Source organism: Paramisgurnus dabryanus, chromosome 5 (genome assembly GCF_030506205.2).
Source record: "Paramisgurnus dabryanus chromosome 5, PD_genome_1.1, whole genome shotgun sequence".
NCBI lineage: Eukaryota > Metazoa > Chordata > Actinopteri > Cypriniformes > Cobitidae > Paramisgurnus > Paramisgurnus dabryanus.
The window spans coordinates 12805558-12821735 of record NC_133341.1 but is presented as its reverse complement, the minus strand read 5'-3'; the positions used below and the strand labels follow the sequence as shown (position 1 = coordinate 12821735).

Genomic DNA, 16178 nt, shown 5'->3' with positions numbered 1-16178 from the left:
TGAACAAAAAACCCCTCAGTTTCTCTAATAAAAATATTAAAAATGGTAAAATTATTGTAGATCTTTTTCCTCTATACCTGTAATTTCTTACTGGAATGAAAAAAATTATTAACGTTAGTGGAATGGTTTATATCAGAATTTAAATTGAAAAAGATCTTGTCCCTTGAACAAACATAATTTTCTCAATAATAAAGTTAAAGAAGTGTCTTTTAAATTAGCATAATTAACAAATTTTACCCATAAACAATCAAATCAAACTTAAACATTTTATGAACGATTTTGGACTTCCGTTGTCTTCTGTTGCCATGGTAAAGTAAACAAGATGGCGGAAGGCAGCAGCTCGGACTGTCTTGGTGAAATCGTGAAAATGTTTCGTACTTATGAGGACTACTTAGATTCTCAGATAAGACCAATAGATCTATTTTACCTTGAGGTAAAGTATTCAAATTCATGTTGATCGTTAAGTGGCGCTAATGATGTTTAATCTAAATGTAATCTTTACTTTCGCATGATGATCGTTGATTTGATATGACGTCGTGAAATTCGAGACAGATATATAGCTGATTCAACTCTTAATCAAAATAAAACACGCTACTTGTTATGAAAAACTATGATTCAGCATTATTTGATGACTCAAAGTGGTTCTTGTAGAGTGCAGATAATGTTATTCAGTTGTTTCTTAGAAATTAATATAACAGTTAGCTGTGTAACGGTAGATGGCGACATGGGACCACTGTCATACATCAGCACCACTCTGCAAGCTCAAGCAAAAACTGCTAATACTACTACTTTTACACAGCCACGTTATTATTTTTTATTGTTTTGTTTTGATTTTATTTTTGTTTGTAGTAAACCTTACAGAAAAGATTTTTTTAAGTGATGTAAAATAATATAACTTATATATGTGACACCAAGAATGCAAGAGCCTTGAAAAAACTCACTATGACCCCCCATAAACCTCAGATGGATTTCCAAGTAACATTTTTCATCTGACTGCTTGCTTATTTGGGATTTGTAAATGTGGTGCTTGGAGGATGAGGTTTATAAATAATTCAAACCTGAGATGGAAGAATTGTCCATAACAGGGATTCCAGTGTTCACAATCAGTACTCCGGGGGGCTATTTAAACACATAATATGAATGTTTTTGTATGTGAAGGCTCATTTCTGGTTAGAGGAATGAGCATGTCTTAAGCTGTAAAGTGTCCAATGACTTGAGTAGTAACACATTCAGATATTTATCCAAGGAAGTATTGCAGTTCTGATTTAACTTTTAAACAGGTTGTCTGCTGTCAAAAGTTTAAAAAGCACAGTAAACACAATGGCCATAATGTGAGTTGAATTAATAGTGGTGGTGACAAATTATGATATTAAAAATGCATCATAGGTAAGTTTCTATCATATATTTTAACGTAGCTTTTACCATGTTTTCATTTATCCTCAGTTTTAATATTTATTATCGGAACTCAAGCTCAGGTTTCTTAGCGACACAAAAGGTTAAAGTGAGTGCCAGTTTTGATTTATAGATTTTATGGGGTTATTTTGACTTTTTGACTTTTAAATTAACTTTTATTGTTATTGTAAACATAGACATAACAATAAGATTAACCCTTCAAAAATACATCTTGCCATTATAACCATAAAAGTTTTCCTGGCATCCTAGCGAGCAGCTCTCTACAAACTCAATATCCTACAGTATAGCCACATGAAAGCGGCTCCTCATTTTTAAGCCATTACAAATATCACTAAATCATATAGAAATACTGCTATCCACTTTAACTAGACTGATGTGACATGTGGAAAAAATCCTTGATCCCGACAACAATGAAACTGTCAGCATAGCTCAGGTCATTTTGTCATAGAAATACCACGGATACTAAAATTGGAGTGATATAAATAGCATTTGAGCAAAAAACTAGCACAAATAAGTCCTAAATTCGCTGGCCTGTTTGTAGCGAAACCCCACAGCAGATTGTTAAACTCCACAAATTTCTTTAGATTATTTAGTCAGTTTTAACCCTGGCCCCAATCCGGCTCAGCAGATCTGTGTTATTGCTCCTACAGGATCGGAACATGGCCCGCCAGCTGCTGGTGCTGGGCAGTTTGGGGAACAGTTTTAAGAATGAGGAATTTGAGACAATGAAAGCTGCCGAGGCCTCCACCTCCAGGCTTGCTTCGAAGAGCCAACAGAAGTAAGATTTCATATAGCGACCATGAAAAAGGGACAAATTTCACATTTCGCACTGGTATATATGACCTTAAGATTATGAATTAGCATTTTCCAGTAAAAGAACTGTGCTTCATTCATGAAACATGAGCAGAATAAATTTCCGCGTTACCCATTCATGAAACCATTCTTGCGTAAATTGTCGCATTTAATTCAATGGTACACTTGTAGGAATGGTTTTACTAACTATTTCCACAGAAATATGGTCTCCTCCGGTTTCACGAACGAGGCCTGTTAAGTTAAAGAATGAATAAATGGATGAAATGCTGTCATTGTGACACATCGGGTTACAGTGTAATGGAATCAGATAACTGTGGATAACATAGGATTTAAATCCATTGACATAACAGACACTTTTTAAACGTGTTATACATTGGATTAAAGCCCTAATGATTTTTTTATGTCAAGAATGCTAACACACCTGTTGTCTCATGTGTACATTGGAGCAGCAGTGGTTGAGTGGTTCATGTAGGTTGTCTACAAATCGGAAGGTTGGTGGTTCAATCCCTGGCTCCACCTGACCAAGTGTCGAGGTGTCCTTGAGCAAGACACCTAACACCAGCTGCTCCCGATGAGCTGGATGGCGTCTTGCATGGCTGACACCGCCGTCGTTGTATGAATGGGTGAATGTGAGGTAAAATTGTAAAGTGCTTTGGATGGCCATTGGTCTTTGCAAGTGCTATATAAATGCGGTCCATTTACCATTTAAAACCAGCATTTGTGTTGGATATAAGATCTTGCATTGCCTGTGAAATAAGAAAATGCTGTGTTTATGTATGTTTGTGGAAGACTCAGACTTGGATGATGATTGCATAGTTGGTGTGGTGAGGGTTCAGGAAACATTTCTGGAGAACTATATTTGTGTTTTCTCGGGCTGGTTGTGGCAGCTCCCCTGTCTAACCACCTGCAGACGTGTCTTTGTGGTGTTCAGTGTTTGTCAAAATGGTCAGAACTTTAAGTTTAAGTGCAGGGCAAGTGAAAACCTTGAACCACTGGCCTTGATCAGGCCAGTATAAAAAATGATTTGCGTTGAGCCCTGAAAATACAGACAACATTTCCCTTTACACATATTTGATAATGCCTTAGACCTATAGGGACACAGCAAAGACCAATTGTGTTTTATGTTAATTTTGTAATGTTAATAGTTCTTCCCACATACTTCAATGCTTAATGATGTGTACAATGTTTAAAGATAAATATGTTAAATAGTTCTTGCTTACTAAGTTGACGCTAACTAAATGTTATTTAGATGGGGTAATGTTTACTGCATACAGATCCTCCACACGAGGGCCCCACCACTTCAGTACTTATCTTAGTGTAAGTAACTATAGCTATGCACACACAATAGTTATGTCAGATCCTCATTGCTTATTTTAAAGTACTAATAAAGAGCTCAGATGCAAGTGCGCCTGACATGTTTTCATTTTTTGTCAGACTCTTAGTGGATTCTGCTAACAAAGCAGCATTTCTGAATAGTCAGAGGCTGGGATTAAGGGCATTTGAAGCTAAAGTATTTGATGAATGTATAATATGTCCCGAGAGCATTCGGTTAATATCATTATCTCATTTTTGACTGAGGTGACACTTAGAGGCTTTTGCATCTGAGCCCCTCAAATGTAGGATTATCGAAAATGTAGACAGCTTAAAAATATGCATGAATATTTAAAGGCGCTCTAAGCGAATAATGTGCGACGTCACTTCCTGTTGATGTTTGAACTGTTTTCAAACAGACAGAGCGTAGCTAACTCCTCCCCCTCCCCCTCCCTTCCGTGCTTTCATGAACGCGCCCAACCCCCACCCCCAAATCCTTCTTGTCGTTTATTGGCTGGAATACTTTGTTTTGTTTTGTGATGCTAGGTTTGGCCATTTGTTGATATTGCCGTTTGTGAAGCCTGGGCTGTCTACAGAGATCGCGTTTTTTTAAAGTTTGATCAGCGGACAGGCAGCAAGCAGATAGTGAGGAGATGTTTCCGGTATGTAACAAAAAATGTTTTATGGTCTAAAACGCTTCAATTCGCTTAGAGCACCTTTAACAGTAAATGTACAGAAGTTGACTAATCACTTTTTACCTATCACTTTTACGTTTTTTGTTGTAAATTTAAGTAGGCAAAAACAATCTCTGTTGCAATCTCTGTCTCAGTATGTGCCAAGTATCATTCATTTATTTCTAATCGGGGAACAACAGTAAGGATTTTCTGGGGCCTGTAGAGGCCTGTATAGCTTGGATTTTAGCTTGATCAGCCAACAGTTTTACTAGCCCCAGCCCCCCAAAAATACATTTTATTTTTATCAGTACATTTATATTTTTATTTTTATATTTGCAAGAAAATAACACATGATACAATCAAATGTAAGGCCATAAAAATGACATAATCACTAGCCAGATTGTGCAAGTCACATTTACGTGTACTGTCTGAAATATCTCATACTGTTCCCGGGCAACTGTAAAATAGTTTTTGATACGTTATGTGAGTTGAGTAATGTTAGTAACACATATTTGAGTTGGTCTACCCAAATTTATTTGTTTGTTCACTCTTTACAGCATCACAGGAAAGGATTAGCCAATCGAATATCTCAGCAAAATGAATCTGACCGCATCTTCAAGCTCTTTCTTTCTCCATTCCTTTCTTTCTCACTAACATCCTTCTGCTCTGTAAGACCTTTAGTGCCTGCAGGTGTATGAATAGAGATGTTTTCAATTAGGACGTGCTTTGCCTGTAGCGTGCATCTGATCAATGAATGCCCCTGCACCTGTGGTAATAAAATACCGAAAGACGGGGGAGCCTGTGCTACACTATGAATGCTAATCAGTTGTTGCCCTTTTGTTGCCTTGTTATTGGCTAGAACATAGTATGCTTCGTTTGACAGATAGGCATAGTGGTATCGTGCCAACAAATCACAATTGAACAAACGAAGGGATTTTTGCACTTAGAAGACTTGCGTGAAACTCAATACTTGACGCAATGGGAAAAACTTGAATGAAAGAGACGGTCGATTGAAAGCTGGCCATTGTGGAGAAAAGCGCTTCACAATGACTTATGACTGCATTGAATAATGGATAGTAACAGTAAACGTAAGGCTCTTTATTCGATTAAACATAGACCAGGCGCTCACTGAATGCCTGACCCCTTTCTCACCATCTCTCTTTCTTGCTCATTCTCTCTTTCTCCCTCTACATCTGCGACGTCTTGAAGATGAATGAGAATTAAGCAGATGAGTGACAGCATTTATTTTTTCCATAGCAGACTAATAAATCAGGTCCATACTGAGCAAATGGGAGTGATCTGTATTTGGCTCGCATCTGAGCATATGGATTGTGCAATAAACACACACCAAAGTCGCCTAATTCCCTTTTCCCGTACAGGCGTTTAGCGCGGAGGCTGAGTTGAAAATCTGTTCATGCCCTCTATGCGAGTTTACAGTTCACAGTGTCCTCATAAAAGCTCCACCACCAGGCGTGGATCAAAAAAAACATAGGGTCATGCAGGTTTCGAGCATTCTAGTGCGAGTTTCTGAGAGACCGTGGAGTCTGGTGGTTTTACGCAGGCCTGATATGAGGCCCTGGCAGGAGCCCTGAAACCTGTAGCCTGGCCAGGGTCCAGCAGTAAATGTCAGCAGATGTCCTGACCTCACGTGCTCGTGACAGGATCTGGAGACTACAGCTAACCCTCCCCACCTCTACAGAACAACCACAGCCTTGCTCTTTGTCCATTGTTTGGCTCCTTCGAAAAATGCCTCTCCACAAATTCACCCCTTTCTAAATTGATGGTTGGAGCCATCAACCCGTAGCCAAGTAAAACCCCGCTGCAAACACAGACTGTGCATATGCACCAGAGTGTTAATCCCTCGCTCGCATACGCTGAAATAAAACCACCAGCCCTGTTTCTCAGGGCACGGTCATGTATTTGGATGCATGTCTTGGCTCGGGCTGCTTGTCCCATAATGACCCAACATGAGATGCTAAATGAATCAGATTGAAAAGTTGTTAACGTAATTTAGCAATTCCTGTCACATAGTTAAAGCTCTCTTTAGTCAGCAGCTTGATACTGTCTAACAAAACATGAGCTTTATATAAAGCACACTGAATGTCATGTTGAAGGACATTTGGGTTTACTACCACTTCATTTTGATGTGATAAAAAAATTGGGCTTTATGGTATTAAATATTAAGTATTATTAAGATAATTGTGTTGAATATTTAAAATAACACAAAATTAAGATTAATGGGCCAATAACTGCATTGTTCAATTTTACGTCTCAAAAGTATCTTGAATTGTAACTCATTAGTATCGAAATGGCAAAAGAAAGGGACAGATGTTGAAAGATTTTGAGTGAATCCAGGAGTGGATGATGAATTTGTCTCCAAGTAGAATGCAATTTATGTAATATGCAAATGGTTTTTATAAAACATGCAAATCAGATACTGTAATTAATACTACAAACAAAAGATTAAGTGTGATTGTATCACAACCAATTTTCTGCGTTTTTGCACCAAGCATTTTGATTGTCCTTTATAGAAATTGATGAGCAGGGGATTCATTTTGTTAGTTTAAGTTTCATTTTACGTTATATTTTTGTATGAGTTTTGTTGCATGTTTGCTGTGTTTTTGATCAATGTCAGGTGCTGTTATAGTGTGGCAATGCTCTATCCCACACTGAGCTGTAATATTCACACTTCACTGCTCTATTATTTATGTGCTGTTACTGTCAGGTGATGTCATAAACATATAATGCAAACAAGAGCACACCCATGCACCTCCTACCTAATATAACACCTCTGCCATACAACTGCAATTGTGTTTAATTTACGTTATGCAAGATCCTTTACTGTCACAGAGAAAAGCTTTATGTAATATTATTAAATGACGTTCCAACACTGTAAAAAAATTCCGTAGAAATTACAATGTTTTTGCAGCTGGGTTGCCGGTAATTTACCGTAGATTTAAATTTATGCTATATTTACTGGCAAGAATTTCTTCAAAGTTAAATAAATTTTAAATATTAACAAGTCTTTATCTTTACAGAATAAAACTATACAATAACAGCCTCATGCAAAGCATTCTGGGAACCAGAAATCATCATCAACCTTTTTCTGTTTTTTGCTTCAGATTTTGTTTCCCAGAATGTTTTGCTTGATGCTGTTTTTTTGTTTTACTCTGTAAAGACAAAGACTTGTAAATGTTTAATATTCATTTAACTTTGAACAAAATGTTGCCAGTAAAAAACATAAATTTAAATTTACGGTAAATTACCGGCAACCCAGCTGCAATTTCTACGGATTTTTTTTACAGTGAATTTTAAAATGAAGAAAATCTCTTCAGTTTAATTCCTTACGGACTGTATATAACCGTAAAACTAAAGTCATTTAATTTTTAAAAAATATAATGAAAATAATACTGTAACGTAATACCAATACACTTTTTTAGTTGCCACCAATAATATCCCAGTTCCAGAATAGTATGCTTGATTGACCTACCGTTTAGTAACTCTTTTAATTTAGGGTGTGTCGTCCACATTTATTTTAGTGAAATGGCTTGCTTGTTCTCAACTGATTGCTGTTGCTATAGATACTGTATTTATACGATGCAGCGATGTATCGGCCGCCGATATTTATCGGCCGATTTTTGATGAATTTGAAACCATCTGCATATCGGCAACAGCACGAGAAAGGACGATACAGATTGTTTATTATTATATTTTTAACAATAATTATCAAAACAATTAAATACTTCCCAAAACAAAATAAGTTGTATAAATTATAGTTTGTCAGACATGCGATGAGGGAAAAAATAATAAATCACGTAGTTAATCAAGCAAGATTAATCATTCACATGATCCATGTGGTCAAGAGTATTTCGGGAAAATGTCTGCGGTCTGGGCTTTCTTCAAAATCTCGGATAAAGACCAAAAAAAAAAACTCCATTTGCAACGAATGTTCTGCAGAAATACCAAGTGTTTAATATTGGTATCGGCCAGAAGTTGTCTGTTTAAATCAGTATAGGACCAAAAATCCTATCGGTGCATCCCTAATTTATACTATATATATACTGTATATACTGTACTGTACTTCATGTGTGCTTTTTTGCCACTTTTGGTCGCTTTACTAAGCATTAGTGTCATAATGTAATTATAAGAGTTTACTTTCATTATATTGAATCCACCCAAACAAATATTCATTGAATTGTTATTTGGTGATCAGAGGAAGAAAGAGAGTGATTTGTGTTGGACGGACGTCAGAATGATAAAATAATTTAGATTTTGGGCTGAACTATCCCTTCAGTGTAAAATATATTTGCCGTCCTAAATTTTTAAATATCATTAAATTAGCGATAAGTAATTTCAATTCACTATTTTAAAGAGCACCTGTTTCATTGCTAAATAAGAACGTTATTTTGTGTATTTGATATAATACAATGTGTTTACGTGGTTTATGGTAAAAAAAAAATATTTTCTACATTTTTGTAGCTCTAGATTTCGCTTTATTCCTGAAACGCACCGATTTTGTACAAAACTGTCCCAGATTAGCCAGCTAATCCGTACGTTGTGATTGGTATGAATACCTATGAAGTCAGCCGAAAATGTGACACTCCTTACCATGTTTGAAAGATTCGCTCACAATGCAATGCTGGCAGGAGTTAATTTACAGGCTGTGAGTCCAAGCAGGAGGGATTATGATAATGTTGGTCTTCTCTACATCGGCAATCCCAGGACTTAAACTGTTGCCTACAATCTGTGTGTTTGTTGTAGTCCAAGAAAAGAGATTTATGTTGGAAACGATAACTCACGTCATCCTTTACTTTGAGATATGTACCTTTTGCATATCGTTAACATGTACTAATACACACCTGCACACCAAAGGAAATGTAAAATCGTGAATCAGACCATTGGTGCTCTTTAAATCTTGCCCAGTGATAAGTTGCTAACTTATACAAATGTTGACATTTTTAAACTTATTTTGATGAATGTAAAAACATTCTGTCTTCAGTCTTGTGACTTATTGATCACATTTTACAGTGTTTAAAGGCATATATTTCAACCTTTCTCCTTCTAGCTTAGCTTGGCTGTTACACTACACTGAGCAACCTGTGATAGTCATCACCAGTAATGAAAAACAGATGTTTATAGAGGTATATCTTCTGCTGGGGACCGTTTTCTAATGCCTTTGTTTCAATACATAAGACTTAAGAACCCACCTGCCATATTCCAGTGGCAGGAGATATTCTGGGAAACTATAGTTATATCCACACGAGCTCTAGATAGAAACATGTTTCAGACCACAGCAACCTGAAAGTGATGTGCCAGCAACTTAGTTTACAAAATGTGACACCGAAGGTGGATTCGATTTGTGCCTGTGGGTCAGGTATCTGTCTAAAATGATCAAGCTCAAAAGGAATAGCATATTCTAACATTTGATTTAAAATTGAAAGGAATATCTGATAATGACAAAATATTTTAATTTATGTTAAAAATAATATTTGTGATTTTTACTCAAGTTGATTTCTTTGAACTTTGAATTTGAATAGGGGTTATATTCAAATCTTTTGAGAAAATATCCGCACAAGCCTGCTTGCTCAGCTTGTTGGCACTGAAAATAAATTGGATTTGTTAGGAATAACAATATCTTATTTCGGTTTCCAATATAGAGCTTTGCCATGCATTTATTAAATCTGGAATTAATGTTTTATTTCAGTTTTTTTTTTCATTGATTTTGTATGTATTTATTACTTGCCTTGAGGTGGCTATGAGGTTTTATTTCAGTAATACATCTCGGTTACGCATGTAACCTCTGTTCTCTGATGGAGGGAATGAGACATTGTGTCGATGATGTGAAACCATCTGAAAATGATGAATGAACTCCTCCCGTGAGATCTGGGTATGAAAGGAGGCTGGTGAGCATCATTCATTCAGATTTAGTGCTGAGGAGCCAAGATAAAATCGGCCGTTGAGCGGTCAGTCAGTGACATGGCAGGAGGGACAGGTGGCGGCCGGTGACTTCTTTATCGAAGGCACACGATACGAAGCTTGTCACAACATGTATGTAGCCTATCATGTGTGCAGCTCGTTGTTTCAAAATATGTGTTTGGTGCATCATGTAATATACGTACACAAAATACGTGTTCTACACAAAGGAGTTTATGATAAAAGAAGACACCTGCATTTGCCAGATACTCGCTGGTTTACTAAAATGGAAACATCATAGAGGTACCAAGCCTAGAATCTGGGGATGGGCTCCTCTGTCAGCAGGACCCAAAAAAGTAACTAAGGGAGGGAGTTCATTTGTATAGGGAACTCGTCCACTAAAACGGTGCCCACTAAAAATGGGCATTACCCAGCCTTGCAGGAACGAAGGGTCTGGAGCTTTAACCTTGAGGTTGTAGAACCCCATAAGGGTGTAGCCCAGTCTGCAGCCCTACAATGCCTGAAAAAGAAGAGCTACTAGCCAGCACCCAGGAAAAGGCAACGCCTCAGACAGAATTAGCTTGAACCCCCCCCAGAAGACGGGGCAAACTCTGGGATCAGTAGGTAATAATGACCCAGTGGACGAGCCTCTACTTGGAGATAGCCTTTCCCTTCTGCTAATCCTCAGACAGACAAGAGCTGAACAGAGCAAAAGAACTCTGCGTGTGGTCCAAGTAATGCAGAGAGTGCATGCTGGACACAGCAACAACAGGGTTGGATAACATCAAAAGACAGGGTCTGGAGGCTCACTACCTGGTCCCAAAAGGGAGGGGTAGGAACCTTGGGCACAAAGCTGAGCCGGGGTCTCAGGAAAACATGAGAGAAAGCCGGCCCGATTTTGAGGCACCCGCTGGCAACAGAGAGAACTGACTCTTGATAAGTGAGCGTGATCAGGAGGGCCTTTGTCTGAGAGAGGGAGAAGGAGATGCTCTGCACAGTGGAGAGCTTGCTCAGAACTTGGCCAGTGCATGGCATTGCCGAGCTGAATGGTCCTGATGAACCAGTGAGATGGGTTGAGAGCCTAAGCCATGCGGTCAAAAACCATGTCCAGGGGCTTGAGAGGGACGATGGAATTTGGGGCATTGAGGGGGCGTAGAATGGCAGAGCCATACCCAATGACGGAGCCATACCCGATACATTAGGCCCTAGGTTAAGGCCTCCCACAGAGGGTAAATGAGAACAGAAGTGTGCAGGGCAAAACATGTTGTGTCCGTGTACTGACAAATTGGCCTAGAAAGAAAGGGTGGACTGCTCTAACTGTCAATGCTAATCGCAGCGACCCCACCTATTTAGGCCCCCACCATCCTAGGCAAGGGAGGACAGCAACAGCAGCTCCGTCTTCTCTGGGACCTTTGCCAAAGGTGGGGAGCAGGCAGGGGAGAGCTTGATGGCTGTGGCCGCTGAGGGCTGCACGGAAAAGCCAGAAATGTTTTCATGTTTTGTGTATAAAAAACTGTATTTTTCACACAATTTACTCATCTCTATAGCGCTGTTTTTACTGTCCTAAAAACAGGCTTTTGTCTTCCTCAGGAAAAGAATAGAGTAATGGTGACAGCCCTAAATTCAATGTAGAGGTATATGCAGTATAGTCCTAACACGCATTTAAAGTGTTAAAAATTGAAGCAGGTCTTGTCGGCTTTATCATTTTAAAAGTAGATCACCACACAAAAAAGTCTGGACACCCCTGGTGTAGCGTGTATAGTGTGTTGTGATTCGACCAGCAGCTTAGCTTAGCCAGAGCCGTTTGAGCTTAGATGGTGACTGATGTATTCCTGTTGGCGGCAGTTATTCAAAAACTCTTATCAGGGCTCGAAAGTGCGACCAGCCGTTCAAGTGAAAAAGGTCTCCGCAACTCGAAAGTCTTCTGGTTCAACAACAGATGTACATTAGACACACACATACACCGTGGTCTAAACCAATCAGCTAGTGAAGGGCGGACACCTCCCTCCCTCATTTTGGCGTTTCACACAGTACGCGGCAAAACCTAATATAATAATTATTTATTGTTGATATTATATTGACGTCATTCAACAGTAATATATATATTTTATATATATATATAAAATTACTTATTTTGTGTTTTTAGCAATAGCAAATCCTGCACCAACATTAAAACTACAATGAAAGATGGGAACAAAGCAATGTAATTGAAGTATTTTTAGGAAATAGGTTTAAGAACAAACATAAAAGCAGTAGGCTATAAGGGAAAAAGAATCACAGCATGAAAATGATAAAGTACATGTTAATTTATATTCTGTACATTTTACCACCACGGGCCCTTGTAAAACTGCGGTGTTAAATGCAATGCAGTCAAAAAATTTGGATGCACCTAACTTTTGTGCTGGTGCACCTAAAAAAAAAAGTTAGGCGCACCAGTGCAACCAGTGCAAAAAGTTAGTGTAGAGCCCTGCTTATATTGACGTCATTCAACAGGGAAGTAGAGGGCTGTAGTCCAAACCGGCTGTTTGTAGTGTTTGAAAAGACAATTCTGTTAAAGAAAATGTATCGCTTGGCTTTAAACTTTGAGATTTATAATTTTGCAGGTATTACTTATGTTCTAACAGCAACCTTACACACCAAAAGTTTGAAAAAAATGTGATCACGAAAAACGTAGTCTTTTAGAACACATGTAGAGTTACAACATTAAGGATATGATCATTTTTTCGAATGTGGCTCTTGTTATGATGCTGTTCAATGAATGGTAGCACAAGGGATTCCATAGAATGTAGGCAATGCTGATGTGTATGAACTGAGCTATTGCGATAAAAATCCAAGCAGTATAAATTGTCCCTTTCATCAAAATTGTCTAATCGGGCTGATTTTATTGTCCTTACAAATTTCTCTATACAGTCTGCATATTCCAAATGAGAAATAAATGAACCTGCAATAAACCCCATTAACTTTTTTAGTTTTTGAATAATAACATACCTTGCATAACAAATGAAAATATATGCAAAATCTGGATAATATATCATTTTAGGCACACTTTTAAATGCAAGTGTTGATAATTCTTAGTTAAAGAAAGCCTTACTCTGAATAATTTGAATTAATGCAGATGTTATTGCTAAATGACTGGGAAATGATTGGTCTTGCAATCACTTATGTTTATGTTCTTGATTATTCTCCCCACCACATGTTAAAATTGTGTGGTCAAATTTGATCACTTAGTCTTCTTTGTAGCTGATTAATATTGATATCAACAATAAATAATTTAATTCGTCATGGTTACAATCATACCATAAGTGGTCAACAACAGTGGAACATCAATGTGTTGATGACAAGTTTTTAATGCTTGAATAAAGCTCGGTGAACCAGATTTCCTTTGCCTTTAATGAAGCTTTCTTTTTGTTCCATTGTACATTTAGCCATTTCCTCTCTATGTGCTGTTCATCATGTATAGGCACCATTTTGGTTAAGAGGTCCCACTTTTATTATGAGCTGTTACAGTTGTTAGTGACTTTGTGCCGGTATGTATGAGTTCACCTTTCCACCAACATCCTAAGGCTCCGTGGCCTGTGATGTTTCATGACTCATGATGTGGCTTCCAGGATCACAGTGAAGAGGTGGAAGTGTTTTTCACATTATATAGCCCTTCGCCATAAAGATACTAGACAGTACTGTCATCATCTGCTTTGTAGTTTGGCCTCCTCACGAATGCCGGATGTATATGATGGATTCTGCAGTGACCTGGAGGTATTATGTTAAATCTACGTTAATAGGCTTGACTCTGGTGCAACGCTTTGTGAGTACAGAGACACATTGCACAGGACCACCTCTTACCTTTAGAGGTGGAATTTACCATGAGACTCCATAATTAATGGAAGAGTTAGGGAAATTCAATATGGGTGCATTAGGGAGTATGTGCATTTCTATTGTTTGATGCCTGTGCATGTACACTGAAGTGAAAGTTGTATCTACTAAGAAATTACTTCAACTGGTAACACCTTTCACAAGATCTGTGAAAACTTCCAAAACTTCCATTTTTAGGTGTTACCAATTGAAGTTATTCTTAAAGTTAATCCAACTTTCACTTTTTACAGTTATTCAAATAATGAATTTGATAATGGGACAGAACCAGCTTGCATGCAAAGAAAGTGGACAATGCCACAATGGAACAGTTGATGTAAGTTTTTGTAAGAAAAAAATATTAAAAGCAACTTTTCCACTGGTCAGCTCAGAACATTTAGTAGGATACAGTCCATAAGTCTCTTCATCTAGCTTCATGATTAGAAGGTTTTACAGATTAATGAGGTTAGAACCACAAGTCTAACATGTGCATAGCAGACGAATGTAATGGACTGCAGTGCTGTGTGGAGGAATCCTGCCTAATGTCAGAATGAAATGAAACAACTAAATTTTTTTAATTTAATTAGCCTTTCCCAAATTCTGTACAAATGTAAATGCAAATATATATCTGGCATATATAACTGCAAAACACAGGATTAATAAAGATTATTAATTTAATCTTATATTTAAGTCAAGAAAATTTGTGTTTACCAACGTAAACTATTTGAGTGCTTACAACAAACTAAAATTAGCCCATAAAAGTTATTCAATCAAGATTTCATATTAAAATGTAAGGGGTGGTTTTCTAGACAGGATTTATCCTAGTCCCAGACTAAAATGCATGTTTGAGCTGTCTTAATTTCAAAACATCTTGTACTGGCGTATCTTAACATACATCAGTGCCATTGTTTTGTCTCAAAATGCACATCAGTAAAGTTTTTTTCTAAGGTATGTTTGTAAAAACAACTTAAATGTCCTAAAAGAACTAAGACCTAGTCATGAATTCATCTAAACCCGGTCTGGGAAACTGCCCCTAAGGGCCCTATCATACCGCAAGTGTCTTTTGCTAGTTTCAACCTCACGTAATGATCATTTTCACATTTAGCGCCACGTTGTTTAAATAGCAAATGCATCTGCGCCCAATTTTGCACCCATGGGTGTTCTGGTCTGAAAACGAGGTGTGTTCAGGCGCATTGTTGGCACGTTGCTATTTTGAGGCAGCTAAAATAAACTACGCCATTGACCAACAAAAACCTGGTCTAAAGTCAATGGCGCAATATTGTTTTTGTTATTTATTGAGCGTGTTAGAAATATGCGCCTATAAACGGGACGACAACGCGGGTTTGCTCATCACACACTTAGATGCACAGCAGCACAAAAATGCTTTTAAATACGAAAAATTAAAGGATTAAAATGTAATAGATTATCGTTGAGTCTCTTGGACATAAATGAGCACCGATTATGAGATGTAAGAAGGCGTACAAACCTTTTCTTGCATATTTGCAAATTATTTTATGAGATTACAATGATTATTAAGCCTGCTATTTTTACTTCCATGAATGGAGAAAATGCCATTTAAGGGTTATAATAAAGAAAATAACAATTTCGAAAAAAATCAAAACAACACAATTTTAACATTATTCTTAAACTGGTGGTCTTCTTCCTCCACTTAGTTTATTAGTTTATAAATTCCGCTTTCTAAATAGGGATTAGGCATGGCGCCAGGTGTAACTTGCTTTAAAGGGGAGGAGAGCTGAGACTCTCATTGGTTTATCACCATTACTCATTAGGAGAATAGGAACAACCCTTTTAGGCCATGCGCTTGGCACATAAACTATCGTTGTTAAAGGAATAGTCTACCCTTTTGCCATATTAAACTATGTTATTACCTCAACCTAGACGAATTAATACATACCTATCTTTTTTCAATGTGTGCACTGTACAGCGCGTTGTGAATGTGTTAGCATTTAGCCTATTAGCATATTTTGTGGCACCATACTTACTGGTATAACTCCTCATGTAACAGTCTTTAAATAGGGAAAACACTGAAGTGTTTGGTGGCTTTCCTGTTTGGTACCATAGGAATGAATGGGGCTAGGCTAAATGCTAACACATTCACAATGCGCTGTACAGTGCACACATTGAAAAAAGATAGATATGTATTAATTCGTCTAAGATGAGGTAATAACATAGTTTAATATGGCAAAA

The 16178-nt window shown here is 37.6% G+C and overlaps 1 protein-coding gene across 1 annotated transcript in view; it reads left to right on the top strand.

Annotated features, from left to right (window-relative positions):
* Positions 1 to 317: 317 nt before the first annotated feature.
* Positions 318 to 16178, top strand: part of cfap299 (cilia and flagella associated protein 299) — an 81166-nt gene continuing 65305 nt past the window's right edge. The window contains exons 1-2 of the mRNA XM_065267025.2: positions 318 to 433; positions 2064 to 2191. Of these exons, the coding sequence (XP_065123097.2) occupies positions 323 to 433; positions 2064 to 2191 (239 nt within the window). The 5' untranslated portion in view covers positions 318 to 322. The remainder of the gene's footprint in view (positions 434 to 2063; positions 2192 to 16178) is intronic.